This window comes from Anomalospiza imberbis, chromosome 4 (genome assembly GCF_031753505.1).
Source record: "Anomalospiza imberbis isolate Cuckoo-Finch-1a 21T00152 chromosome 4, ASM3175350v1, whole genome shotgun sequence".
NCBI lineage: Eukaryota > Metazoa > Chordata > Aves > Passeriformes > Viduidae > Anomalospiza > Anomalospiza imberbis.
The window spans coordinates 70,072,216-70,099,037 of NC_089684.1; the positions used below are offsets into that span (position 1 = coordinate 70,072,216).

At 49.5% G+C, this 26,822-nt stretch overlaps 1 protein-coding gene and 1 long non-coding RNA gene across 2 annotated transcripts in view; one reads left to right on the forward strand and one right to left on the reverse strand.

Moving 5' to 3' along the window:
- The window catches only part of LOC137473237 (uncharacterized), a 254,689-nt gene that overhangs the window by 222,374 nt on the left and 5,493 nt on the right, over nt 1-26,822 (reverse strand). The gene's annotated exons all lie outside the window — the stretch shown is intronic.
- Nucleotides 2,987-26,822, forward strand: part of ADRA1D (adrenoceptor alpha 1D) — a 42,085-nt gene continuing 18,249 nt past the window's right edge. Inside the window, exon 1 of the mRNA XM_068189062.1 lies at nt 2,987-4,109. Within this exon, the coding sequence (XP_068045163.1) occupies nt 3,143-4,109 (967 nt within the window). The 5' untranslated portion in view covers nt 2,987-3,142. The remainder of the gene's footprint in view (nt 4,110-26,822) is intronic.

The window sequence follows — 26,822 nt, forward strand, 5'->3', positions numbered from 1 at the left end:
AGAAATATGTTCCTATATATTATACTTCTATGTTATAATATGTTAAGCTGCTGTGTCCAAGCTTTGCTGCAGGGTTCAGTCATGGTAGGGAGCTGTCCCCAAATGCAAGACCATGACTGTCCCTTCTGCTTTGGGAAAGAGCTCATGATGGGATGCTTGCACCCCGAGGAGGATGCCTGGACTGAGGGGTCAGGATTGGGAGAACAGAGTTCGGCATGGGAGGGATGCTGGAGGCAGGACCACAGAGGAAACCTGGCAAGGCATCCTTCTGATGGGATGCTGGGGGTGAACTGTCAGACTGGCAGAGCATTCTCCTGGTGGGGTGCCGGGGCTGAGCTGTGCACGGCATCTTCCTGGTGGGATGTTGAGGCTGGCAGGGACATGCCAGCCGTATAGGACGTCCTACGACGAGATGCCAGGAGAGGGGCATGCCAGCCTGGCAGGGCATCCTCCTGCTGGGATGCAATCCCGGGGCTGCCAGCACAGGTGTTTTCCAGTGGGATGGTGGTTCCAGTGGGATGGTGGTTCCAGAGGGATGGTGTTTCCAGTGGGATGGTGGTTCCAGAGGGATGTGGTTCCAGTGGGATGGTGGCTCCAGTGGGATGGTGGTTTGCATGGGATGGTGGTTCCAGTGGGATGGTGGTTCCAGAGGGATGGTGGTTTCCATGGGATGGTGGTTCCAGTGGGATGGTGGTTCCAGTGGGATGGTGGTTCCAGTGGGATGGTGGTTCCAGAGGGATGGTGGTTCGAGTGCGATGGTGGTTCCAGTGGGATGGTGGTTCCAGAGGGATGTGGTTCCAGAGGGATGTGGTTCCAGTGGGATGGTGGTTCCAGAGAGATGGTGGTTCCAGTGGGATGGTGGTTCCAGTGGGATGGTGGTTCCAGAGGGATGGTGGTTCCAGTGGGATATGGTTCCAGAGGGATGGTGGTTCCAGAGGGATGGTGGTTCCAGAGGGATGTGGTTCCAGTGGGATATGGTTCCAGAGGGATGGTGGTTCCAGAGGGATGGTGGTTCCAGAGGGATGTGGTTCCAGTGGGATATGGTTCCAGAGGGATGGTGGTTCCAGTGGGATATGGTTCCAGAGGGATGGTGGTTCCAGAGGGATGGTGGTTCCAGAGGGATGTGGTTCCAGTGGGATATGGTTCCAGAGGGATGTGGTCCCAGTGGGATACGGTTCCAGAGGGATGTGGTTCCAGTGGGATGTGGTTCCAGAGGGATGGTGCCTCCCGCGCTTTCCCCGCAGCCGCGGGACCCGCGGGCGGGCGGGACCCGGGCCCGCCGGGCAAACCCTGCGCTCTGCTGCCCTCTGGCGGTGACGGACGGGAGCGCCGCACCCCGGGGCTGCACCCCGGTTCTGAGTGACCGCTCCGGGCACAGCACCCCGGTTCTGAGTGACCGCTCCCGGGGCTGCACCCCGGTTCTGAGTGACCGCTCCCGGGGCTGCACCCCGGTTCTGAGTGACCGCTCCCGGCACAGCACCCCGGTACTGAGTGACCGCTCCCGGGGCTGCACCCCGGTTCTGAGTGACCGCTCCCGGCACAGCACCCCGGTACTGAGTGACCGCTCCCGGCACAGCACCCCGGTACTGAGTGACCGCTCCCGGGGCTGCACCCCGGTTCTGAGTGACCGCTCCCGGCACAGCACCCCGGTACTGAGTGACCGCTCCCGGGGCTGCACCCCGGTTCTGAGTGACCGCTCCCGGCACAGCACCCCGGTACTGAGTGACCGCTCCCGGGGCTGCACCCCGGTTCTGAGTGACCGCTCCCGGCACAGCACCCCGGTACTGAGTGACCGCTCCCGGGGCTGCACCCCGGTTCTGAGTGACCGCTCCCGGCACAGCACCCCGGTACTGAGTGACCGCACCCCGGCACAGCACCCCGGTTCTGAGTGACCGCTCCCGGGGCTGCACCCCGGTACTGAGTGACCGCTCCCGGCATAGCACCCCGGTTCTGAGTGACCGCTCCCGGGGCTGCACCCCGGTTCTGAGTGACCGCTCCTGGGGCTGCACCTCTGTTCTGAGTGCTCCTCCTGGGGCTGCACCCTGGTTCTGAGTGATCCTCCTGGGAGCTAAACCCCAGTTCTGAGTGATCCTTCTGGGGCTGCACCCCAGTGCTGAGTGACCACTCCTGGGACTGCACCCCACTACAGAGTGATCCTCCTGGGATTGTACCCCAGTGCTGAGGGATCACTCCCGGGACTGCACCCCAGTGCTGAGTGATCCTCCTGGGACTGTACCCCAGTGCTGAGTGATCCCTCCCGGGACTGCACCCCAGTGCTGAGTGATCCTCCTGGGACTGTACCCCAGTGCTGAGTGATCCCTCCCGGGACTGTACCCCAGTGCTGAGTGATCCCTCCCGGGACTGTACCCCAGTGCTGAGTGATCTCTCCCGGGACTGCACCCCAGTGCTGAGTGATCCTCTTGGGAGCTAAACCCCAGTTCTGAGTGGTCCCTCCTGGGGCTGCACGCCTGTTCTGAGTGACTCCTCCTGAGGATGCACCCCAGTGCTGCGAGACTCTCCCGGGGGCTGCCTCCTCCCAGAGCGTGCCTGAACCCCCTCCATCACCATCTCGCCTGGACCCCCTGAATCATCTGTCCTCTCCCCGCCTGCTCTGCTGCCGGTTTCACTCTGCCCCGGGCTCGCCTCGTCCTGCAAAGCAGCTCTGCTGCCGCTGCCGCCTCCTCCTCCTCCTCCTCCTCCTCCCCCGGCGGCACCTGACGCGCGGGGCTCCCGCCCGCCCCCGGCCCGTCCGGCCCCTCCCGCCGCTCCCGGTCCGAGCGCGAAGCCGCGGAGCCGCCGGGCGCTGCCGGCCGTGCCCAGCGCAGCCCCCGGGGCATGCGAGGGCGGCGGGGGGGCTCTGACCGCGCTGCCCCCCCGGGCGGGCCGGCGGCGGGGCTGAGCGGCAGGCACAGCGGGGACGGGGGGCAGCGCGGACGGACGGCGTGAAGCGGGCGGGGGGCGACGGGCAGCGCGTCCTGCCCTCCCTCCCTCTGTCTCCATCCCTCCCTCCCTCCACCCCGGCCGGGGGAGCGAGGTGCGGAGCGCGTCTTGGCGGGGGCTGCCGGCCGGGGATCATGCTGGGGGAGCTGCGCCTCGGCACCGCTTTCTCCTCGCCCTCAATGGAGCCCGGACTTTTTCTACAATGACTTTCCCCGAGCTGAGCAATGGCAGCTTGAGTGGGAACCGGACGGGACAAGGCAGCCAGAGCGCTGCCAACCGGTCCTGGGGGCTGGAAGGGGAGGAGACCCCCGAGGGCAACGGCACCACGCTGACTTTCGCCTTGGATGTGCAGGCGGTGGGCGTCGGGGTCTTCCTGGCCGTCTTCATCCTCTCGGCCATCGTGGGGAACATCCTGGTCATCCTCTCGGTGGCTTGCAACCGGCACCTGCAGACGGTCACTAACTACTTCATCGTCAACCTGGCCATCGCCGACCTGCTGCTCAGCACCACCGTGCTGCCCTTCTCGGCCACCCTGGAGGTGTTGGGCTTCTGGGTGTTCGGGCGCATCTTCTGCAACATCTGGGCAGCGGTGGACGTGCTGTGCTGCTCTGCCTCCATCATGAGCCTGTGCATCATCTCCGTGGACAGGTACATCGGCGTCAAGTACTCCCTCAAGTACCCCACCATCATGACCGAGAGGAAGGCGGGGGTCATCCTCGTGGTGGTCTGGCTCTCCTCCATGGTCATCTCCATCGGGCCACTGCTGGGCTGGAAGGAGCCGCCGCCGCCGGATGAGAGCATCTGCAGCATCACAGAGGAGCCGGGCTATGCCCTGTTCTCCTCCCTCTTCTCCTTCTACCTGCCCCTCATGGTCATCCTGGTGATGTACTTCAGGATTTACGTGGTGGCCAGGCGGACCACCCGGAGCCTGGAAGCAGGGGTCAAGAAGGAGAGGAACAAGTCCATGGAGGTGGTGCTGCGCATCCACTGCCGCAGCGTGCTGGAGGAGCCTCTCTCCAGCACCCGGAGCAAGGGGCACAACTTCAGGAGCTCCCTCTCCGTGCGGCTCCTCAAGTTCTCCCGGGAGAAAAAAGCAGCCAAGACTCTTGCCATCGTCGTGGGTGTTTTCATCCTCTGCTGGTTCCCCTTCTTCTTCATCCTGCCTTTTGGTAAGTGACCCCATCCCAGCCCCGCTGCCTGGGGCTGAACTCCTGGGGACCTGCTCCTTGGGACAAACTTTTCAGGACACAACTCATGCATAGGAATGAGGGATAGGTGACTGATAGGTGAATAAACCAGCAATGAATTAATTCAATTAATTATCACTTATTCAATATTTATTAAGCAAAGTCATATAATCAATCAAAGTGGATAGCAAGTGAATAAAATAGCAACATAATAATTGCTTTAATTAATTCATTCTGCATTCAGCATTTTAACTAATGAAGTTTAGGCTAAGGAGGAAGCAGCTCTGTTTCAAACAGGCTGTTTCTATGACACGGTGGTCTCCAACAACAGTTTTGCTGTCTTCTCGTTCTCCCACTTTGGGAACTGCACCTGGATAAGACCCTGTGGGTCCAGGGCTCCCACCTCTGTTGGACATGAGTGAGGTTTTATCCCTTCAAGGAGTGCATCAGAGCCTGAAGCACAAACCTTAACTTCCTGGCTTGCTGCTGTTGTGCAGGGACCTGGAGCAGGACTGGGTGTTATCCATAAGGGTGATGGGTGAAGATCCCATGTGGTTTTCCAGGTCTGATCCACCACCCCTAGGAGCTGTGGCCCTGCTGTAGTGCCCGTGTGCCCATTTAGGGCTGTCTCTCATGTTGTGCTCTAAAGTTTTGGCAAGTTGGTTGCAAAAAAGATGCTCCCCCCTGCGTGCAGGGGAGGCTGAGCAGGCACAGAGCCCACCAGGGACCTGTGATGTCCAAAGCAACGTCCCCTTCCAGCACCAGGGACCCAGGATGTGCAGGGAAGCCATTGCTCCTCATCCTGACAGCAGGCACCCAGCTCACAGAACCTGATTAACCCTCTGGAATGCTGTAGCTAAACCTGGAGCTGGGAAGAGAGAGATTAAAATAATTCCTGAGTATCGGCAGCAGCCTTTGCACAGAGCTCAGCAAAGCAGAGAGGTCTGTCATTCCATCTGCCAGCTGGGACCCACGTGTCCCACAGCCCATGGGGGACTTGTGTCCCACCAACCCTGCAGCCACAGGAACATTCATCACAGCTGGGGCTGCACTTTTTCTCAGGGTTTTTCAAATCCTCTTGCTCGGGGCTGCCTCTCAAGTCAGTGGGAGCAGCATCTGTGACTGCAGGACAGATTTTGACCTGCTGAGGTTTTCAGCTCCCTCCAGCACTGGGGCTGTTTCCCTGGGCTGTGTCCCGAGGCACAGCTGGAGCCCAGGGACACCCTCCAGTGGGATAATCCCCTGGGATCCATGGTGCCTGGAGAGCTGAGGTGTCCCTGGAGTGGTGAATCAGGGCTGTGCATGTCTGCTCTCACCATGCTGTTGTCTGGTGCCTCTGCTCCAGGGTCTCCTGTGGATGAGGGTGGTGTTCGGGGGGGTTGGCTCAGCTCTCCACGGGGGTGAAATCATTGCTGTGAGGAATTTTCACCCTGTGGGAGCATTGCAGTTGATGGTATAACTCAGGCAGAGAGCAGTAAAACTGCACTGAACTCCTCTCCCTGCAAGACCAGGGATGAATTATCCCATTTGACCGTGCCTCAGTTTCCCTTTCAGTGATCAGGTGTATTGGGGGGAACGGAGGGGACGTGGTGTAACCTGCAAATACACAGTTTGGGATTCGTGGGGCTCAGGGAGATGCCAGTCCTTGAAGGCTGAGCTCCCTGAGCAGCCCCATTCTGATATTCCCTTTCTTGGCCAACCAGGGCAGGAACCAGCTCTAAACCTCATTTGCACCTTTTACACCTAAAAATCACGAAATCACGGAATTATTTGGGATAAAAGAGACTTTAAAGATTGTCTAGATCCAACCACCTGACAACCTTCCAGCTAATGAAGCTGGAAATCGGGATCCTGTTCCTCTGAGCTACTCCCAGTACTTCGAAATAGAGAAGGATCCTCAGGCAAATACTTTTCAGTAGAAAAAATTAATTTTATTTTGTTTTACCATATCTGTTCTGCCTCGAGACCCTCGTGCCAGCTTGTCTGCTGATGTAAATCAGAGAAGTCAAAGGAGGCACACTGAATTCCACAGCTAAAAATCCTAAGTTCATTCTTTAGGTGCCTCCCACGAACCCATTTGTTTCCACCAAGCACACAACTGGCCATGTCCTTTATAAACATGGCTTTGATCTTTGCTTCCTGCCATATTATATGTATAATATAAACACGGCAAAAGTTCATTTATTTTATGACTACAAAATATGCTGCCTCTGATTTCCCCACCCTCCCCTTTATTAATGGCAATTTCCTATTCAAATCTGAGAATCGCTCAATGCTGTCAAGAAGGGAACAGAAACTTCTAATCTTGGATTTTACAGCTCAGGAGACAGGTCTGAAACTTGCAGAAATCAGTAAATTTTACTGTGAATCCACAAGCTGAAACATGCTGGGGCCAACTCTGCTAAAAAACGAGGTTGTAAGTGATAAAATAGAGTGGGTTTTATTTATTTCATAAGACAAAATTAGGTGAAATAATTCAGGACCAACTGAAAATGATATTGATATACACCTTAAATGAAAGTGAAAGTCCTGTGAAAAACAAAATAACTTTCAATTGAAGAGCAATGTATTGTTTCAACTTCAGAGTAAATTGGAATTTATTAAAATTCGGAGACATTTCAAATTGAGCCTTCAAATTGCATTAAAGTGAGATGAATAAGTGATCTGTTTTCTTCTGAAAACATCCAAATGTTTTGACTTCTTTTTTTCTCTCTTTGACATGAATTTGCAGGAAGTCATCATTGAGTCACACTGTTCACTGATATCTGATTAAAATTTCTAGTAAAATTAAATTTTTCAAGTGACAAAAGACTCTCAGCTCCACTTTAACGTCCTTCAGCACTCGGAAACTTCCGCACTCGCGCCGTCCTCGGTGTCTCTGAGTCTGCACACATCTTTGCCACTCTGCAGAGTAGCTCCCACATTTGTTCACAGGAGCAATATTCATCACATTGGTGCCAAAAAGCTGAAATAACCCAAAATTTCAAAGAGAAACAGCTATGTGTGTGCCAAATGCTGTCAGCCATTTCTCCACGCTCAAATAATCTACAATGATTTTTCTTTAAATCAGCTCAAACTCCCCAATACCGCCACAGTCTATTTATCAGCTGAGTAATTTAACTCCCTCTTGGATGTGTGATCGCAGTCCCTGAGCACGGGATGTTATCACCAGGAGTTTAAATACCATTAACAGCTTCTGTGGCTAATGAGGATCTTTAGCAGCGAGTCGTTCATCCCAAGATGAAATCCTAGTTTGTAGTTTGCGTTTGGGTCCTGCCTTTGCCGAGTGTGGAGAGCAGTGGAGCTCTCCTGGGCTGCTGGGAGGTGGTTCTGGGGTTTGTGGCAGGGTTCCTGTTCCCTGAGCAAACACCTGCCAAGAGAATTTACCTGGAGACTTTTCAGAGATGTAGGGCCAGGAGTTTGAGGCTGGTTTGTAGCACAGAGTTCATCTCCCTTTGGTTGTTTCAGGCCACGGAGATGCTCCAGGGGCTGGGGCTCCGCTCTGGAGCCAGGCTGGGAGAGCTGGGGGTGCTCACCGGGAGAGGAGAAGGCTCCAGGGAGAGCTCAGTGCCTAAAGGAGGCTGATAAAAGGAGGCAGACCAACTTCTTATATGGGCAGAAAGTGATAAGACAAGGGGCAGTGGTTTTAAACTGACAGAGGGCAGGGATAGATGGGATATTGGGAAGAAATTCCTCCCTGTGAGGGTGGGGAGCCCTGGCACAGGTGGCCCAGAGAAGCTGTGGCTGCCCCTGGATTTCTGGAAGCGTCCAAGGCCAGGTTGGAGCAACCTGGGATAGTGAGATTTGTCCCTGCCCATGGCAGGGGTTGTGTTGCTGGTCCCTTCCAACCCAGACCATTCTGTGGTGGTTCTGTGACTACAAAAACATCCAGGCACAGCTAATGAGCTGATGGTGTCTGCACTGCAGGTATTTGCAGAAAAAGTGGGATATATCCTCGTCTGGATTTTTTACTCGATGATCTCTGAGGGCTTTTTCAACTTTAACAATTCTGTGGCTCTATAGAGGTTTCACTGGCTCTTCTGCTAATGGAAAATCCTGTCAAAAATTAGGTTCTGGATTTGTCCTTGCAGTAGGACACCTATGCCAGGTGGTCAGGGAACCAGAACCCACTACAGGTAGATAGTAACCTGCTTTCTCAAACCTGACCCAGGAGGACATAAGTGAGAGTAGGAGGAGGGATGGAGGCCTGATTCCCATCACTCTTCAGCTGGGGAGCACCTGAAGCTCAATGTGAGTTCTTAGACAGGACCATAGCAGGAGCGGAGGTCAAGACCTTCTCCATCGGCACCTCAGAAGGATCTAGGAGGAAACAGCCATCCCTTGGGAGCAAGGATGGACTAGCTGGTATCCAGGATGGTGATTTATGTACCTCAGCGCCTGTGTTTTTTAAGCATGGTCTAGTCTGGGCTCCCATAGTGGGCTCCCATGTTTGTTATCCTTTAGATTTGGTCAGAAATCAAGACTGGTGTGAGAAAGAAAGACACGTAGTGAGAAATGAAGAAACACCTTAGTGCCACACAAGGGTGAAGGCCACAACCCGAGGCTCCCTTGACCCTGTCCATCCACAAGCAGCAGGTTACCCAGACTAGGAATGCCTGAAGAGATTCCTGAGCATGGATAAAACCCCCCAGGCTGACAGTCTAATCTTTCCCTTGGGTTGGTGACTTGCTGTGTTTGCAGTGGAAGCTGCTGCTCATTTCCAGGTACGTTTCAGAAGAACAGTGAACTGGCTTTTCCACCTGCACCCTGAAGGAAAGGCAGCTGCTACACCAGCCAGGCTCTGAAAGGCTTCAAGCCAAAATATAAATATATTTTTAGTTGCTGTTTGACATAGGGCAGGAGCACTTTCACAAAGCATTTTGCAGAGCTGCAGCAGTGCTCAACTTCAGGAAGAGCCACTTGTAAAATAAATGATGGGGAAAACACTATGAAAGCACATTTCATGAGATGTGAGACCATGTTCTGGTAGAAATTGAGAATCTAATTCTACTCTGATAAAAGAGCATTTAGCATGGTTTCCTAATAGAAAAAGGGCTTTTGTTGCCACTCTGTGCCTGTGATGAACTCACCATCTGGTGAACTCTTTTGTGATTAGAATCACAGAAGGGTTTGGGTCGGGAGGGACCTGAAAGTTCATCTCACTCCACCCCTGCCATGGGCAGGGACACCTTCCACCAAAGCAGGTGGCTCCAAGCCCCATTCCCTCTCCTGACCTGGTCACACTGCTCTGGACGGAGCCCATCATCAACCCCAGTCGCATTTCAAAATGTGCTCAAAGTGCTCGACAGGTGGGACAGATGGGTGAAGGACTGAAAACTCCTTTACTCTCCCTCACATAAGCAAGGTTCAGAGCGAGCTCAGCACCTGGTTAGACATCACAAAATACTGAAAATCTACCACAAGACACAATCCCAGGAAAAACCCAATCTTCTTTAGTGTTGTTGTGCACAGGACCTGATAAAAAATGTGATTTTAAAGTAGAAGGATAAAAGTGCATTTAATTACTTTGTCAGGGCAGTTCCTTGTATCTCTTGAAATTTTCTGAGTTATGGTGGAAGTGGCTGAACTGATGTAGAGAAAGGAATGCAAATTGCTCTGGAATAATTATCTATGGCCAAGAGCATCAGATCAAACTGGAACAAGAGCAATTGGGATGAACCATGACATCTGCCACATGTTCCCCATTGGTCCTGGTCCACAGGAACCATACATTGATTAAAAACACCAGCAAAGACACTGGTGGTGTCAAAAGCTGCTGGTACCAAGCTCTGGTTGCATTTATCCAGTCAAGAGGCACCACAGGATGTTCTCATCAAATGGAACATCCAAATTGCCATGCGAAATTACCATAAATTTATTAAATTATAGGGGATGGATGGATGGATGGATGGATGGATGGATGGATGGATGGATGGATGGATCTTCCAGCCCATCTCCCTTTCTCAAGAATAGAACATTTGCCCCCAAACCATTCCTGAACCATTTCAAGACTATTCTTAAAGCATTAAAGTGAGGGGAAATCCACTGTTTTCCTAGAAAATTTTTGCTTTTGCTTCAGCAGCCCTCAAATGGGATTTCTGCTTCTCTTTTTCCCACGCATTAGCATCAGGGCTGTGTAGCAGCCTGCCAGAGTGTCATTCCTGGGGCATGACAGCAGGGATGTGTGCAGTGGGAAAGGCACAGGGACACGTGGGGATGTGCAGCCCTCTGGGACGGCACTGGGGGAGCAGTGGATTCACCTGCAGGGATTGTGTCTGTCTAGAGAAACTCTGTGGAAAAACAACCTGGGAGCTGGGTTTCTCTCCAGGGAAAACACATTTCCATCCTGCAGGAGGGGCACAGGAGACAATTCCAAGTAGGCACATGGATAACGAGCCTGTGAGTAAATTATGCAGCCAAAGCATTAGACAGTGTTGATTCCCTCCACGTGCTCGAGTGCAGAAGACATCAGGGTGCAGAAAAACACCAAAACACTCCATGTTTGTTTGGAAATAATCAACCAAAACCAATTATTTGGAGCCCAAGTGTTTCCTACCTGTGTGGGAAGCCAGGGGTGGACAGAGGGGCCCAGTGCAGTTTCTGCTGTTGTAACAGATGCCTTATTCTGGACCTCAGTTAATGATTTGGACACCCAGATTTGAACATCTGCTCTCCTTGTGCCTGACCAAAGCAATGCAGTGATTGGAAGCAGGACCCAGATATTCCATGACTTTTGCAAGGGATTATTCTGCTTCCAGTCCACCCACTACACCACCAAATAAAACTATTTAAAGCCAAATGTCCATTTTTATATGGCAGAGTCCTGACGCATCTCGAGGCAGTTGCTATAAGGAGTGTACCACAAACAGGGAAAAAATAGACCCTGAAAAAACTGAAACTACTGGGATTCAGTGAGCAAAATGTTACAAAATCTCTCAACAGGAGTTTTGGAACCAATACCAGAATGCACCACATAACAGTAAATTCATCTATATTAAGCTGGGTTTGATGGCTTCATTATATTTGACAAAACAAGTGTATTTCCTTGGGAAAGCAACATGAATTATCTTCTGATGGATCAATAGGAGTTTTACCTGCTGTGATACCTGCTGTGATTACTGTGCTGTATTCTAGGTAGGGCTGATAGCACCTTTTAATATTAAAGGACCCTTCTGGGATAAAGTCCCAGTTTCTGGTGCCAAATATTATCTATCAGGTGAAATTTTCCATTCTCTGTCTCTGTAACAAACTGAGTTTGTTCTGCCAAATGTGAGACAACTTGAGATGAACAAACCTGTGAAAGATGACAGGCAAAACACAGATTTTGGTTCTTGGGGTCTCTATCCTTGCAGGTGCAAAGCAGGAGATTTATTTCCATCATTCCTTATGGGATAACTTGCTGTATTGATTCTATGGTTGTAGTGAATCAGCTTTGTTCACTGATTAGGATTTTTTCACTGGTATTTAGGAAGAATTCCTTCATGGAAAGGGTTGTCAAACACCAGCAAAGGCTGCCTGGGCAGTGGTGGAATCCCCACCTCTGGAGGGAATTAAAAACCATGTGGATGTAGCACTTGGAATGGTTGGTTTTTGTGATCTTACAGGGCTTTTCCAACCTTAATGACTCTGTGATTCCCTGATTCTACTTCTGCCTGTCCTGCATTCTCTGGTTTGGTGCTCTGTGAAACTGTCACATGGAAACAGAAGGCTGCACTTCTCCCTGCACCATAACTTATGGGTGAGATCAGCCCAGGGATGGATTAACTGGAGTGGCTGGAACAGGAGATGGTTTTTAACTGCTCCTAATGAATAGCCTTTCTCCAAGAGGACTCGTAGCTGATGCCTTTGGAGCCAAGCCCAAGAACCACCAGATCTGGTGGCAGAAAACCAGCTGCCAGCTTGATCAAGAGAGGGCATTTCCTCCTCCTGGGCCATTTCCAACCCGAGGCAATTCACAGCTCAGTCATTAAGGCCCCTGAAATGCATCTGTAATTTTACCCCCTCCAATAGCTGGGGGAAAAAAGAAAAAAGAAAAAAAAATTACAAGGGATTCCTGCTGGGAGAAATCCCTGCATTGGACAAATCCAAGCAGCCTTTCCTGTTGTTCACAGTGAACACATTGATGGCATTCAGTTAAGGAAGATCAACAGGACTGGCCCCAGACAGCTCTTTCCAACACAAATCTGCTCAAGAAGTGTGCCTGGAGCTGTAGGAACATAGGATTGTTGGTGCCACTTGGTTTCAGCTCCTGGACTCAAACTTGCTCCTCTTGTGTCCAGGAGTTTGTTTATTTGTCGTGGTTTATGGGCTGTGTATTTCCCCCAGTGAGTCAGAGGCTGGAGCAAATCACAGGAGCTTCCCTGTCTGATGTCCTGAATTACAGAACTCCTGGCTGTATTCCCCTGCAAGGCTCTTGCAGTGCAGGACTGAAAGTGCCGAGAAACCCAATAACAAAGCTGCAAACCTTCCAAAAAATGTCCATGATGGGGAAAAAAATAGCCATAATGCAGCGCTGCAAGAGATCTCCAATTAAAATTTTGCATCAATTATGCAAACACTGAGCAGGGAACAGCCCCCACTGCACAAGAATTTGGCCCCAGACTGCTGGAAGGGCTGTGCCAGAGCTCAGTCCAGGAGACAGGGGACTTGGTGAAAGTATTTAGGTGGGGAAAAGATTAAGGAGAAACTTGTTTGGAATTGGGGAAAATAATATCCTGAGCCTAAAACTGATGGTTTGTAGCTTAGAGACAGTGAGGAATGGGGGTATCTTTGTGGCAATGAGGCAAGAGGGGGTTAGGGCAGCAGGACCAGGAAAGGGACAGGAATCTCCTCTGCAGCAGGAGGATGATGTGGAGCCAGGCGTTGCTGAGGGGAGGATGTCGCCAGCACAGTGGGCTTGTGTCACATCTCATCCCTGGCTGTTTTCCAGCTCAAGTTTCCCCAGAGCAGCTCCACAAATCACTGAGAAACAGCTCACGAGTAATGACAGGGATCATGGGAGGCACTGACCCCAGAATCCAGGGACTCACTTTTGAGCCCCTAGGTCACCAGAAGAAGCTGGAAATGGTGTTATTTCCTGCCCTCTCACCTGGGTGCCCCGCAGGAGACCTGACACCTGTATTCCCTCCCCAGCTATGTTCTCAGAAAGGCAATTTGGAAGGGCATGGGGCACACAGAAAGCACAGCAGTGGTGACACCATCAGCTGCCCCTTCTTCTGGTTTGAGAGCAGAGGACTTGGGTTCAGAGCAGCTTCCAGCTTTTGATCCTCAGCCTTTGAAGCCAAGTTCTCTCAGAGACACTTTCCAAACTGCACCAAAAAAGTTTTTCAGCTATGGGGTCTTTCTGTTCCCAGGATTCCTTCCACAGGAATTATCTGGAATGCTGTGAGGATGCAGTGTGAAGTCCAGCTGGCAGCCAGCCACAGGCTTGTGGGGGTTTGGGGAAACAAAGCAGAGTGACTTTACATCACAGGTTTTATTTTCTGTGTATTCCTCACTCAGATATTATCATACAATCACAGGTTGGTTTGGGTCGGATCCCAAATACCATCCAGTTCCACCCCCTGCCATGGACAGGGACACTTTCCACTATCCCAGGTTGCTCCAGTCCCTGTCCAATCTGTCCTTGGACACTTCCAGGGATCCGGGGCCAGCCACAGCTTCTCTGGGCACCCTGTGCCAGGGCCTCCCCACCTTCTCAGTAATGAGAAAGAGAAAGAAGGAGCAAAGTGGAGGATTTTCCAAATATTGCGTCTCTCCCTCTCTTTTTCCTTGTAAAAGCCGGATTATTTGGGATTAAATCATGCTGTGCTTCACTTCCAGTGAGACCCCACCGCTGCAGCACTCCTGGGCTCTATGCAGACTGATGTATCTGAGATCCTTCATGATGCACAAGCCCATTAGTCACGTGCTCCGGCCTCTCCTGTGTCAGGGGCTGTTCAAACAGTGTTATTTCTAGACTGGAGCAGCTCACACTTGTGGATCCAGATGGATGTGGGAGGCAGCACGGCACCCTGTAGTATCTGCATGCAGGCAGATTGCAGTTTTGCCAGCATTTAGGCAAAGGAGTGGTGCAGATACTTGCAGAGAGCTTCTGCTCTCCTGGGAAAGCCACCCAGGAGCAGGGAACAATTCCCATCGCATCTGACCACCTCCCTTGCCACCACCCTCCCTTCCTGAGTCCCCTTCCCTGAACACCTCCTTAATCAGTGCTTCCCTTCTCCTCCATGGCTCTGGTAGACAAGGAATGTGATAATTTCTGGTGTGCAGGTAGACAGAGAAGCTGGGACCAGACTCACAGGTGAAGGTTTCCGTGGAAGGTTGCCTATGAGCAGGTGGATGTCTCATTTCCCATTACTGTCCATGTCTACCGAGCCTTGATTGCTCACCAGGCTTGTTTTGCAATTTCCTTCCCTAAAATATGCCCAGTGCCATCCCTAAGGTAGATGAGGAAACCACGTGAGGTTTTGGTTGCAAAGCAGGATGGAGGGAAGCTCCATGCTCTTCTAGAAGGACAGCCAGGGTCCAGGAGGGACATCCCAGGGCATTTATCTCCAGTGGTACAAGACACATGGGCAACCTCAGTGTCTGCTTTCAGATGACTGGATTGCACTTGGATTGCTTTCCCAAAAAATTAAAAAGAAAACCAGACACGCTCGTGGGAAATACATCCAGTAACCTCCCCACACTAACATTTCATTCTCTGTCCCAAAAACTGGAGTTTAGGATCAGCCCTGCAGCTTGGCACCTTGGCATGTCAACGCCTTTCCCTCAGATGCACCTTTCCACAGGCAGATTCTGAAGCTGTGCCCTGAAAATTAAAATAAAGGGGTCACTGCTGTCTGCTCAGATGGCCTGAGAGGAGCCAGCCTGGCTTCCTTCACATTGCTGCCAAGCATTGAAGGGCACACCTTTGCTTCAGTGCAGGAACTGTAGGAAATATATATAAAAGTCTCTGAAGAAGGGCTTAATTTTTTGCTGATGGGCAGAAATAGAGAAGGAAAGTAATTTGTGTGATTTTACTGGTCTGACCTGACCTTTTTTTCTGTAGTCCCCATCACTTGGCCTGTGCTCCAGGAAAGCAGGACCCCACTGACTTTTTCAGCAGATGGAAAACATGGATTTGTCTGCCAGTTTGGCCTCTCCATTTAGGACAGGTAGTGACACTAAGGTCTTGGACAGGGCGGTGGTGCACACAAAGTTTATCCTATCACAGCTTTAGGTCTTTGCCCACCTGCTAATGCTGAGATGTGAGAACCAGAAACACACAAGGCCAGGTTGGAGGGTGCTCAGAGAAACCTGGGAGGTGTCCTGTCCATGGCAGGGGGCTGGAGCTGGATGATATTAAGGTCCCTCCAACCCAAACCACTCTGCAATTCCATGATTTTCTGACACATGTGATGCTCAGACTCTTCCTGGGATTCATTAATGACCCAGTGGGCAGCATGGCTGCTGCTCTCCTGCGGGAAGGATCCATGAACTTCCCCCAGAGGTCAGGGGAATGAGGACGTGGGCGGTTTCGTTTTCCTGCTGCAAGGACAGGGCAAGGGAAAGTATTTACATTCAAAACAGAACTTTCCCAGTGTCTGTGGCTGCTCGAGTCAAAGACAGGGAGGGAAGGGGGCTGAGTGGAGAGTGTTTACATTAAATGGGGCCATCAGCCTGTCAGGATGAATTCCACACATTCAGCTGGAAAAGGTCTGTTCCTTCCCTGTGTACTCTCACTGCACACCCCTCAGCATGCACTCAGAAAAACCACAGGTGATTAAATTAACAGCCTAATGTATGGAACAAAAATAATTTGCTCCAAAACCGAGCATTTACTGCTCAAAGCAGAGCTGGGTGACTCACAGCAGAATTCAGATCAGCCATTGGAGCGCAACACTGCAGAAATAAGATCACGTCTGCCATCCCACCAAGTGCATTGGCAAACCCTCAGGTGCCTTCTTCCTTTGTAGCTCTTCATCTTCTTCTCCCTTTTCCTGATTCTCCTCCTGTCTGTGCCCCTCTGTGGCTCTGGTGGCAAATACCATGGGCAGTTGTCACATTTGGAGAAAGGATTGTCTGTCTCTGCAGTTCCCCATGGATCAGCCGTGATCCCATTCAAAACCACATGGGCTTCATGTGTGTCCCAGTCCCTGAACCTCTGCTGCTGTGCCTTGGGAGAGGCCACTCTGGACCTTACTGCATCCAGTTCTTGGAAATTTTATTCTTTGCAGTGGGAACATATCCGTGTCTCCTTGCAAATTCATTAGTTCTGTGTCCATGTCAACTTCTTTAAGTAATTGAATTCTTTCCTTGGATTTCACCCTTCTGGCAAACAACTTCTTAGAGGTCTTCTCCCCCTGTAGCCTCTTTTTGCTGAATCCATCCTGCCTAATTAATTGCTCCTGCCTTTACCATCCATATTCCCCCACTGATCCATCTGGATTTACTCCCCTTTAGGTCACTGATGCTTTGGGTGCTTTGGGAGACCAGCCTTGTACTTTACACTCAAACTCTTGAAGATACAGCAGAAAAATGGGTGTCTGGGCAAGCAGTTCTGTGTGGTAATAACCCTGATGTCCCTGTTAGCAGTGGTCCTGACAGATCACACTTCCCACCTGGAGAGGAGATGGAGAAGAGAACCACCTGGATTGTGTTGGTGGATGTCCCCTGTGGCTGCCTCTGTCCAGGCTATGCAGTTTGGTGCTCTGCCTGTGAAGCTGGAACTGGGTTTGGACAATTCTGGGTCATGCCACAGAGATCTCCAAGAGAAAATATCCAAAAAATAAATGGTTGCTCCCTGCCATGCCCAAGTTCATGCTCAGGGTTCTACCACAGGGTTAATTTCATAAGCCCATCTTTTTCACTGCTGTTTTGCTCCATAAGGGATTTTCCATAGGATCCTTCTTCCAAGCTCAGCTGGACACATCTCCCCAGGTCACTGGAGGAGTCACACCTTGAAGCCCTGAGGTCCCCATCTGGCAGTGCTGAAATGGGGATGAAGAAATGCTGCTTGCCTGCCAGATGTGAGTCATCCTCCCTCTCCAACACTGCCCGATGGTCACCATGGGGACCAGGCCAGCCACCTCAGCAAAATGGTCTGGGAAAGTCCATTTTTCTGTCTCTCTATTTATTTCTTGACACTTCTAAACACCTTCCTCTCACTCTTCTCCAGCCCAGGAGTGACTGCATTTCAGGTTCACAGGGGACTAAGGAACCTTTATTTTATTCTAAACTGCATCATCAAGGAGGCAGCGCTACCACACGCGTTTGGAAAAGGTGTCAGAGACCATGAGAAATCACTCTGCTTGTGAAGAGACAGAGGGACTGAGCCAGCTGTAGGTGAGGAAACCCTCCTCAGGGTCTGGCAGGCACCCAGGTGATGCTGTGGGCACTTTTAAGGGCTCTGCAAAGCAAGACACTGAATTTAGGTGTCTGCACTGGGGTCACCACTGTTGTCACCCTGGTACCTGTAGAGATCCTGGTACCCACAGATTATTTTCTTCCTTCTTAAGGTTAAATCCTTCCTCCTTGAGTGCTTGTTGATCTCCACCCCACTCTGAATGTCTTTTTTGTCCCAGTTCTGCTGGTGCTAGCCTGGTCACTCAGAAGAGTTTCAGCGCTAGCAGGTTTTCCCTTGTTTTCATCCTCTCCTTGGTTATCCCTATTGCTTGTTGCTCCATTTGATTCCCTGCAGGAAACAGAAACACTGTGGCAGGTTTTGACAGGTAATCTGGAGTTTGGGCCCTGCAGGTTGCAGGAGAAACCACCAAGTCTGACATCAGTACTAAGCCATCCATTCCCCCAAATACTGGCACGGAGTAAAACCAATCCCACTAGACAGATGTTTCCATGAAATCTGGGAATGTCCACAAAACCACTCAGAAAAGGCCTACAAATGAAAAGCAAATTGAGCTGTTTATTGCCATTAACAATCAGGGAAAAAAAACACCAACAAAAGAACCCAAACAAACAGCAAAACAACAGAGAATGCAAGAATGTGATCATTTGGGAACAATTCGTTATTTGTTATTCCTACTAATAAAATCTATTTAGACTGCAGTTGTGTACAGGAACATGAGTGAAGGAGCTAGAATTCCTATTGTAAAATGATGATTCCTCACTCCAAAGACTTCACTGCTTTGTTTTTGTGAGTTTAACTGTGCAAATCGTTGACCTCTGGGTACCGTTAGGTTGTGGGGCTACCACGAGTGCTCCACAGCAGATGCACAGAAGAATATCAAGAATTTAAATGTCTATGTTTTCAATGAAAAGTTGGAAAATGAGGATGTGGAAGCACCTCAGGGGAGATCCAGAAGGCTCATAATGGTCCTTTATCAACAGATTTAGAATCTAGTGAGGGGACAGTTGGGCCAAAAAGAAAATTAAACTCTCTTTTTCAAAATGATACATAATGTCCTATTTCCTCTTGAGCTTTGATTAGGTTTGGTTTGTAAACTTAAATGTAAGCAAATTTTAATATAAATTACTTTGATATGTGTGTTCCTCCCTACCCCAAAAGAAAAGTTTTGCTTAGGAAAGTTTCAATATTGAAACTTTGCCTTTGTTTTCCAAATTTCTCTCTCATCTGCTTTGGCAAAAATAATTTGATGAGTTTTCTCCACATGAAAATTTGTTTTTGCCTCCTCCAATATGTGAATGAAAGAGGCCACCAATAAATTTATGGCACTGAGTCAGGATCAGGCACAGGGACAAATCCCTCCCAGTGTTACCTCCAAATCCCTCTCTGATGCTCTGGGCATGGATGGTATCACCCAAACCTCCTCAAGCTGGCCAGAGCTGGGACAGCAGTGCCCCAGGAGAGCAGGAACAAGGGCAGGTTCATGACCTGGGAGATTCCCAGGCTGCAGGGCCAGCCCGTAACTTGGGCTGTTTCCTCTCTCTCAGTGGGAACATCCAGGGATTTCTCAGTACCAGGATATCAAAGAGATCATAACCAGCTGTCTCACAGGCCTAATTGGTAGCAGGACTCTTTATTCCACAAGGAGGTCTCTGAGGGAACCAAGGGAGGTCCAAAAGAACAACAAAGAATCATGGATGTTCCAGGATGATGTGTGAGGAGGGCAGAGACCACCTTCACCCCAGGGTCTCCTCCAGGGAGCAATCTCCCAGCTGGTCCAACCCCTTCTTCCTTCCCTGAGGGCAGAGTCCTTTAGTGGACTCTGGATTGATTTGTCACCCAGGGGAATATTTTATGTCACCCAACTCCTTCATCTTGTTTACATAGCCCAGTGCAAGGGCAGGGCAGGATGTCAGTACAGGCTGGGGGATGAAGGGGGAGCAGCCCTTGGGGTGCTGGTGGAGGAACCACTGGACACGACCCAGCAATGTGTGTGCACAGCCTGGGAAGCCAATGGCATCCTGGGCTGATCCCCCAGCGTGGGCAGCAGGGGAGGGGGGATTCTGCAGGTGAGACCTGGGGTTGAGCAGCAGAGATTCTGCTGTTGCCCTGGGGTCCAACAGCAGGAGAATGTGGAGCTGCTGGAGGGAGTCCAGAGGAGGCCAAGGAGATGCTTCAGGGCTGGAGCCAGGCTGGAAGAGCTGGGGGTGCTCACCTGGAGAAGGGAAGGCTCCAGGAAGGCCCCAGAGCCTCTTCCAATGCCTAAAGGGGGCTTTTAAGAAATATGGAGAGAGGCTCTTTATCAGGGCCTGTAATGACAGGACAAGGGGCAACAGTTTTAAACTAAAAAAGAGTAGGCTGAGATTGGATTTAGAGGCAATTTTTTTTTTTTACAGTGAGGGTGGTGAGGCCCTGGCACAGGCAGCCCAGAGAAGCTGTGGTTTCCCCATCCCTGGAAGTGTCCATTTTCCAAGACATTATTTGACCATCTCCAATAACTGAAAGAACTTTCTTCCAATAGAAGGTGAAATTGTCTGAGTGGAAACATTTTGTCCTCCATTCTCATCAGAGACCAAAAGAATAAGAGACTCAATTTGCCATTGCTTGCAGCATTCCTGTTATTCTAAATCAGTGGCCAACTTGGTGCCCCATCCAGTCTGGCTGGGGAGGGAAGTGTTGGCTTTTCCAGCAGTCAGGAGTTCAGGGCTGAAATGTTTGGTGTCATCCACGCTGCTGCAAAGCAAAAACCTGCCTCTATTTGCATTTTCAAACCCTGAAAATGGCTATTCCAGCTCCAAAACTGGTGGTTTAGCTGCCTGCAGGTGATTGATTGCATCTCTTGCATTAAATTGCTGGGAAGTGATGCATTATATATGTAAAGAAGGAGCTAGGAAAAAAGAAGAGACCATTAAGCAGAGGTTAAAGTGGGAATTAAGCAGAGGTTAAAGTGGGAATGGAGAACAGATCCATCTGTGCAACCTCTCCCTCTCTCCTTCATTGATGAGTTATTCCAGAAGGCCCAGTGCTCCCCAGTGTCAATCCAGAGTCAGCAATAAACGCAAACCCGTCACATTCGATCTTCTTGCTGTAATATTTGGGCCATGGACTCAGCCTCCTGCACATCTGCCAAGCACTTGCCACTCTCCTGAGTGCAGTGGCCCAAAGTGAGTGAAACATTTATACAGAATTTACGAGATTCCCAAGTAGCTGGTCTGGATGCTGGTCAGCGAAGGAGGATTCCGTTGGGAAACGCCAGTTGGAAAACCAAGCGGAAACATCCAAGGTTTAACAGCCTCCACTTCAATCACTCCTCGTAGCTCCAGGGCAGCCCTTCCATGCCAAGTTTCCATGGCTTTCTTACCATGCAGCCATCAGAGTGAAACCTTGGCAGCCCCGGGCTAATCTGGGATTGACTCCTGGATCCAACGCCAGTAACCTGGAAGCCCTGAGCATCCTGGCTCCAGAAAGGATTTCCTCGTGCTTCAAGGCTTCCTGCTACTAGTATGTTAATTTGGAGGACTTTAGGACACTCCAGATAGCCAGATTCATAAATTCCAAGGACTGCAGGATTTCCATTGCCTGAACTCCTGTGTGGTTCAGTCCAGGGAAAGCCCAGGGAATGTGCTTTGCCAAGGACTTTGCATTTTCTGCACTCTGTGGCTATGGAAGCTTGGGGAAGAGGAGACAGCAGGCTGTCCCACAGTGCAGATCCATCTAGTGGTGGTTGACTGTTGCCATGGTTTTCTCCATAGATTTACAAGTGTTTCCATGTCAGATGGTACTTGTCAGGTTCCCAGAATCCCTTTTAGACAACAGTGTGCACCGCAGGTTCTATGAATTATTTTTTTTTTTAATTCATAATTTCTCAGAAATTTTCATTGATTTTTTATTATTGTTGTGTTGGTTTTTTTTTTTTTTTTTTTTTTTTGAGGTTTTTTTTTTGAAAGGAGACAAATATCAAACACTGAAATTCCCCCCAAACCACGCATCTGGATTTCCAGGTTGCTCTGTTCCTGAGCATGGGTTGACACATTCTGCAAAAGAACCAAGACTTAAGAATTCCATCTCGTCACATTAACATCACAGGGATTTGGGCCACTGGCTTTGTGGAATTGTGGGTGATTTGGGATGGGAACTGTCTTAAAAGATGATCTTGTCCCTCCCTTGACCACAGGTCAGAGGAAATAGATCTATAAAATGAGCATGTAGTGGAGCATTTCTGTTACTTGGGAATTTCTGGCTGTCCTGATGTTACAAAACTGATTGCAGTGTGCAAATCTGCTTTTGCTGCTTCGTGTAATCCAGGCAGAATCTGCATCACTCCACGTCAGTTCTGAATGGGTTCTCACTGAGTGAAAAGATTTTCCATCCTACAGCAGTGCAAGTATAGAGTATGTGACATAAATTCACCCAAAATCCAATTCCTGATTAATACTTCAGCCTTTGCTGCCTCCTCTTTCCCGACAGCCCCATTGCCTCAGTCTCATAAGTGATTTTTTTTTATCCCAGACTCCCATACACACAACATACACCTTTCATCCCTCCAATATCCTCACCCTTCCAACTCTCTGAGAACACAACTGGCATCCCTGGAGCCTATCCCTGTTTTAAATGGGTGTGCTGTTATCAAGGAAGGACTCTGAGCTGACATTCCCATTTCTTTACCAGGTCGGGACTGACATGTCAGCCTTTCATCTGTCCATGTTCTTCCCTCTTCATGGATGAGGCCACGTCTTTTCAACAGTTTGCAGCTTTGCTTTCCAGAAGAGATTTTATTTGGATCCAGGATGACTCCAGGCTCAATTTCATGCCTGACAAGGAGCTCCTCCTTTTCTTCTCAGACATGGGCTAAATGGAATTAGGCAGGGTATTGATATTTTATAGCCACTTTTAAGAGGTATTAAAGATGTTATCAGACACGGGCAAGCACAGCTCAGCTAATCTGAGCCTTTGAGCTGGAAGGACAGTAGAAAAAAAGAAATCCACCTGGAAACACTCATCCCTAGAAATTCATCATTGGGCAGCCACATGGCTGTGTGCAGTTTGGAACTAAATAAGCCCCACATTCATGGAAAATTCATCTGTGGAGTGAAGGGATTTGGGCCTTCCAAGTGTAACAGGAGGATCCAAAAACACTCAGAGGTGCAAGGGAAAGCATCACCTCCACATATCCAAGGTCAAAGGCAGAGGTGCCAAGCCTCGAATACTCTCTGATTTGAGGCCCATATACAGGAATAGGAGCCCAGACAAGTTTTTCTTCACCTCAACATGCACAGAGGCACATCCAGGTTTTAAGAGCTTGGTTCAGTAGGAAAAGCAATGGGTTTCTTTATACAGCAGAAGAGCTGTGTGCCTGCAAGCAGTAATTCCTGCCCTGGTCCTCGCTGCCTTGGGTCATGCACTCTGGAACTCAGACCACAGCATCTCCCTGATGCTGTGTGGCCTGATAAATAATTGGGAGTGGCATCCATTGGCATGTGCAAGTGGAAGAGCTGGGATCAGGGCACTTGTGTGCTCTCCTCTGGAGGCAGATGGCAGAAGGTCGCTCTGTGTCATCAGGCTTAGCCCAACATCCAGGTACACTGATAAAATAAATAAACTGCATTTATTAAGGGCATCCCCAGCCATGGTGGCTTGGAGACAGTAGGGACACATAGCCAGGCCAGGCTTTGAAAAGCCCCTCAGAGCTGCAGCTGGCTCCTCAGCTCAGCAGTCTGTTGTTGATTAGCTCTTATCTCTGTTACAGTCTCACAAACCCTGAGTTCTACAGCGCTTCACTCTAACTAAAAATGGGGCCCTTTCTCTCTCTCTACAAAGCCTTTTAAGGATAAACTGTCCAATTAAGAAATGACACCTAAATTATTTTTAATTTTAATCCAACCACCTGAGCCCAAAATGTGGACTTTTTTATCCAATTACACAAAACCACCCACACCCATGGAGAAGAAGGTGAAGAAGGTGGACCAACCTGTGCCCTACAACCTCCATTTTGTTTTATATATATTACTATATTCTAAAACCTTAAACTCTGAGTTTTCCACCCTGTGACATTACACACTTCTATCCAAACTCCACACCCACAATCCCAGTTCTATCATTCCATTTTGGAAGCCTTCTCCAAGGCCTCAGGTCAAATGCAGAGTTCTCCTGGGGCTCAGTGTCTGTCAGCACAGAAAGTCTGAAATTCTCAGCATCCAGGGTTCCAACACTCTGTGTGGTTTCTCAGGGCCTCGTGTATCCCTTTTCCAGCCATCCAGGATGAGTCTGGCACTGCAGCTCCTGCTGGAGAGCTGGCACTGAGGAATGAGTGTGTTTGTTGGCCTGCGGTGCTTGTGAAGATATTTCCTGAAAAAGAGCCATCTCTTTCTCTCCTAGCCTTGTGCTGACCTGCTTCCCAGGCACTGCTTTTCCACCTTCACATTCAGGCTTTTAGCCCATCTATTCTTTATCTCATAATCGGCATCCTAGTGAATTCATCAGAGATACGTTTGTATTTTATTATTTTCTGAACATTAATTTGATTTTGGAAAGTGGAGTAGCTCCAGCTCTCCAGTCTGACCGAGGAGAGCAGCCATATTTTGAAAGAACTATCCCTCAGGGATTTCCCTTAACATCTTGCATGGAGAGGCCCAGGAGATGTTCGCCCCATCCAAGTCACAGGGGGGAACACCTCAGGGAGAGGAATCCTGTGGAGGGAATGGAGAAACAAGGTAATCCCCGACCCACCAGCAGGAGAAGCAGGGCTGGTGATGGCAGCACTGGGATGGAAAAGCTCCCAGCCCCCAGTGCTGGAACTTGCAGGGCTCCAATGCCACTGGCAGAATTTGCCGACTGCTTGCAAGCAGGGCTGCCCTGGGGTTGATTTTCCTCTTTGGGGCATGGCCAGGGATGAGCTTGTGCCCTTTGGCATCTGCTCGTGAGAGTGAGATGTCACCACAGGGAGGAAAGCACAGGAAAGAGTTTCTTTCAGGTGATGTTTCCTTGCCCTGACAGGCAGCAGAGAATATTCTGATGGGGATCTTCAAAGAATGTCCCCAGAGAAAGCATTAGGTGTGAAAAGGAGAAGGGAGATGTTTATTTATAGTATTCTGATTGTTTGAGGATTTTTGCTTCTCTTGATCTTGGTTATCCATATTCTGCTGGATTGAGAGGGGAAAGCTCACACATCAGGAGAAAGGCATGTTAACAGAAAAGCTCTTTTTCATGATGTTTTCCATTAATACATCTGCTTTTCCAGCTCCTTGGGGGGTCCTTAGAACCACTCCCAGGTGAGCTGTGTGTCCCACAGATACAAGGCTGTATCAGCAGTCAGACATCCAGCACCACGGGGACAGCCCAGGCTGCTCCCCACAGCTGTCCCCAGAGCTGCAGGACAGTTTTGGCATCTCATAGAATCACCACAGAATGGTTTGGGTTAGAAAGGACCTGAAGCATCAGCCAGTGCCACCCTCTACCATGAGCAGGAACACCTTTCACTAGCCCAGGCTGCTCCAAGCCCCATCCAGCCTGGCCTTGGACACTTCCAGGGATCCAGAGGCAGCCACAGCTTCTCTGTGCCAGGGCCTCACCACCAAGAAAGAGAGGAATTTCTTCCAAATATCCAGTACTCTGAATGTCACACACTGATTTCCTCAGCAGAACAAAAAAAAAAAAAAAAATGGAGCTTTAATGTTGCTGGGACCTGAATAACCTGCTCACAGCTGGCTCAGGGCCCTGCTCATGGCATTCACAAGGCCCTTGCAGACCTTGGCACCTGTGTCAGCGAGTGGCAGCAGCTTTCTTTGTGAGGAAGGGCCCAGAATGGTCTCTGCAGTGCTTGTTTCTTCCCAGCTTTGCTTGCTCTGGGTAATTACTGGCGCTCCAAAGGATATTAAGTCTGGACGTGAGAGCGCTGCTCTCAAATACCAACAGTGCAGTTCATTGTAATTAATTAAATGCTGACATGATCCCCCAACAAGCAAAAGCTTCATTATGCTCAGATTAAACCCCCTGACACGGATGCTTGACTCACTGTCAGTGCCTCCAAGTGCAATGAAATGCATAGAAATGCAGACATCACAGCACACGTGTGGAACACAGGGAAAGATCTTACAGCAGGGAATAAAGGTCACTGCTATTCCTAATTAAAGAAATTTCTGGAGCAGACAAGCAGTTTCTTAAATAGTTCTTGCCCTTATCATGTCTGAAGTTCTCCGTGTCAGGATAATTTTTACAACTCTTTTATGTTCAAGACCCACTACATTTTGGGATGGAGTTCCAAGGTTTGGAGGGACTGCTCTGACTGTCTGCAGTGATTCACAGACACCTGCTGCCCTAAGCACCTCATTCAATAATTTTTTCAACTCCCCCATAACTCAAAGACAAGTTTTTTTTTTCTCCCTGAAGAGACACTCAGCATTAACTCAGGACTGCAAATAATGGAGAATCCCTGCCACCAATTATGTTTTTCCCAATTGTTTTATGTCCTTGCTATTACAAATGGCTGCTTTCTTTCCAGAGTAAATTTATCCAGCTAGAACTTCAAGCCATTAAATTTTTCTACCATTCTTGGCTAGATTAAAGATATGTTTGCTGTCAGGAACAGCTTCTCCTGTATTTCACCATGAAGTGTGAGCAAATCACTTCAGTTTCTCCTGGGTAATGCAAATACATCAAAACCCTTTAATCTCATGGTCTAAGTCAAGTTTTCCAGACCTTTGTGTTGCTTTGCAGAGCTCCTCTGAGCATTTTCTGTCCCCTTGGCTCCTTTTCTGCTCTGTGGGCACAGAAAGGGACGTGATTTTCCATATGAGTAACTTCCATTTTTCAGTCTTTCTTGGTCTGGTTCACCTGCTCCCGTTCTTGGCATTTTATGATCTGAGCGTGAGTTATTATTATAAATTCTCTGTGACATGTTGCTCCTAGGTGAATCACACCTGTCTTTTTGCCAACAGCCCTGACAGCCATTCTGTGAGGGAGATGACTGTAAGAGCAAGTCATCAACTTGTTCCTGGAAGGAAAAAACATTCCCCCAATGAATCATTTAACCAAAATATTCGCAACATGCTACCGTTCAGGTTGAGCACAAATACTGATCCAGAACTGACATTATTGCTAATATACGCAGTACTGGGGTTGATGCTGGGAGCTCTCATGTTCAGAAGATATTTTCATGATTAATGCCCATGAGTTTAATGAGAGTTCAGTGTGTAACAACCTCTAAAATCTGTGCCACAACCTTTATGCTAGGGATCATCACACGACTCAGCTTCACACAGGAGTGCAGGATATTTAATTACGAACAGGTTGATAATATTGAAGAAGCAGGTCAGTGGTGTTGTCTGAGCCAGATGGCTTCAGTTGCCAGGGAA